The sequence below is a fragment of the Bison bison genome, unplaced genomic scaffold (assembly GCF_000754665.1).
Source record: "Bison bison bison isolate TAMUID 2011002044 unplaced genomic scaffold, Bison_UMD1.0 scf7180017864037, whole genome shotgun sequence".
NCBI classification, from domain to species: Eukaryota; Metazoa; Chordata; class Mammalia; order Artiodactyla; family Bovidae; genus Bison; species Bison bison.
In genome coordinates, this window is record NW_011494609.1 from 8,747,154 (window position 1) to 8,749,909 (window position 2,756).

The following is a 2,756-nucleotide window of genomic DNA, read 5'->3' on the forward strand; positions in this document are numbered from 1 at the left end:
TCAAGGAGCCTAGGTGACACTGTGGCTCAAGGTCAGTGTCCAGCCTCATGTGATGGGAGTCACCCAACTCCCATCAGAGTCACCCAACACAGCTTAGAGGCTATTCTGTGGGCACAGGTCCACACTCAGGTGGGTGCCGCTCACACTGTAGACATTGCATCTTCCATAATGACTTCCCCACAGGTGGAAGTAGCTTGTCTTGAAGAAAATGTGCCCTTTTCTAAAAGCAAAAAGTGCCATGTGGACGGATGGTGCCCTGGGTGGGAGCCCGAACAGCTCCACCTCTGATGGAGGCAGAAGGAGCTCCCCAAGGAGGATGCAGGCCAGAGAACAAGGGGCTGATGAGCTGTCTCTTTGGCATGGATCAGCTGGTTTCAGCAGGAATCCTGAAAAGGCCCGGATGGGACAGCGGGAAGTTGGGCCAAGAGGGAAGAGGCAGAGAGGAAAGTGGGGCTGAGAACCTGAAAGAGAAGACTCAGGGTCCTGTGTCCTGGTGGTGGTGAAGGGTGACAGAGACACAGGTGGGGAAATGTGACTTTTTCACAGTTTGATAAGACAGAGCCCCAGGGCTGCTCGGCAAGGCTCTAGGCAGGGGTCCAATCTGTAGGCGCTGGAACTGGAGTTGGCAGAAGCCCCGAGCATGCAGGTCTGCTCTCCAGACTTGAAGACCCAGAGTTCCAGGCTGCTCGGCAAGGCTCTAGGCAGGGGTCCAATCTGTAGGCGCTGGAACTGGAGCTGGCAGAAGCCCTGAGCATGCAGGTCTGTTCTCCAGACTCGAAGACCCAGAGTTCCAGACTCCATACATCTTCAGGTTCCTGGCTGCTCAAGCCGTGCTTGACAGATTGGTGGTTCCCAGAAGTGCCCCAGTGTTGGGGCATTCATGAACTTCCTTGACCTCACCCCATCTCTCCTCTATTCCCATGGGGTGCATTCCCCCCATTTCTCTTTTGTCTCTTTGAGTCCCATTTTCAGACCCCTTCCCCTGGAGCATCTTATGTTGAGCACAGGCTGGTTCACAGGTGCCATCTTTTAGAAAACAGACAATTATCATGGAAGAAAAGAAATGGTGGCAGCAGTGGAAAAGAACCTGCCTGCCAAAGCTGGAGACTTAAGAGACAGGTTTGCTCCCTGGGTTGGGGAGATCCCCTGGAGGAAGGCATGGCAACCCACTCCAGTATTCTTGCCTGGAGAATCCCATGGATAGAGGAGCCTGGTGAGCTACAGTCTGTAAGGTTGCAGAGTCAGACATGAATGAAGTGACTTAGCATGCATGCAGGCTTGGCTGACATGAACTTGTCACTTTTACACTCATCTGAGGCTGTTCATTTTACCCTGTCAGCCTCATCTCCATGGAGATCCATCCCTTCCCCAAGACAGAGACAAGGAGATACAGACCAGGGACCAGGAGCCCTGGAGGAGGGTCTCCTGCCATCCTCCTGTTCCTGCAGAAGGGGTCTGCTCTGACAGCAGTTAGCTCATTTTCCCTGGTAGCCTTGGGCCCAGGACTTAAAAATTCCTGTGGTATTAGCCACGTGCTTTATCAGGAGAAATCCCTAACTTCTCCCTTCCTGGGTGGAACCCCACGAGCGCCCAGCACCACATGTGCTATCTTCCACGTCGGCATCCTGGCATGACCCGGCTCCCTGCCTGGGGCAGGGGCAGGGGGGTGGCCTGGCCGTGCTTGTGGGAAGCCCAGTGCTCTGCTCTGTCACCCCTACCCCCCACCACCTGCTGGCCAAGCTATCGCAACTCGTTTTCCTAACAAAGGCCTCAAATCGTTGGTGCCACAGGCAGAGACGAGTTTATCTTGCTTGCTGAGCAAACAGAGAGAAGCTTATAAAACACCCCTGGCAGCGGGGAGTGTGCACTCTTCTGGTGGCCCTGGGGTGCAGATGAATGTGGACATGGGACCCCGAGGCACTTGGCTCCTGGCTGCGCTTCTCCTGCTGGGTCTGTGCACCCTGGCAGGGGCCCAGAAACCAGGTAAGTGGAGATTCAGGTCCCTGAGGGGATGTGGAGCATCCGAGCCAGCGAGCCTGGGAGCCTTCTAGAACCCAGAGGGTGGGGGTGGTGGGATGTGAGGTCCTTGCCTCCTGCCCCCTGGGGGTCTCCATTTGTATTAGTTTCCCTGGAAGAGAAAATGTGGATGGTGGGGAAGCAGGTGGGAAGGTGTCCTAGGACTGGGGATGCTGGCCATGCAGCTGGCTCCTACATGTGTCCACCCGCTTCCCACCATTCAGGGAGGACAGTGGGGGAGAGGGGTGAGACGTCCCAGGAGGACCCCCTTCAGGATCGGTCAGAGCAGCCTTGGGTGTGGGTGGGCCAGCTCGAGGAGGGGCTGGGTGGGAGGCCCATCAAGGTCTCCCAGAGGGTCCAACTTGCTCACTTTCATCCTGACCTTGGCCTGAGTCCATCTGTCCACCCTCTTGCCAGAAGGTTTTATTTTTAAACTAATAAAACACTTTCAGCCAAGCCCTGTCAATTCCTCTGAAGGACGCTGCGTGGTTCAAACACAAGCGCGATAAGACGGCCTTTACAAGGCCGGAGCGGAGCTGATGGAGCATCCTGGATGCGCTGGCGGGCGGGGGCACGTGTAGGGGGCTGGCTGACCTGGGCTTCTTTGCAGACGCCTGCCAGTGCTCGCGCCTGAACCCCCACAACAGGGTGAACTGTGGCTTCCCAGGCATCAGCAGTGACGACTGCTTCTCCAGAGGATGCTGCTTCGACTCCAGCGTCGCCCGGGGCCCCTGGGGTTT

At 56.5% G+C, this 2,756-nt stretch overlaps 1 protein-coding gene across 1 annotated transcript in view; it reads left to right on the forward strand.

Annotated features, from left to right (window-relative positions):
• The first annotated feature begins 1,904 nt into the window (after nucleotides 1-1,904).
• The window catches only part of TFF2 (trefoil factor 2), a 3,248-nt gene continuing 2,396 nt past the window's right edge, over nucleotides 1,905-2,756 (forward strand). The window contains exons 1-2 of the mRNA XM_010834934.1: nucleotides 1,905-1,983; nucleotides 2,627-2,735. Coding sequence (XP_010833236.1) covers nucleotides 1,905-1,983; nucleotides 2,627-2,735 — 188 coding nt within the window. The remainder of the gene's footprint in view (nucleotides 1,984-2,626; nucleotides 2,736-2,756) is intronic.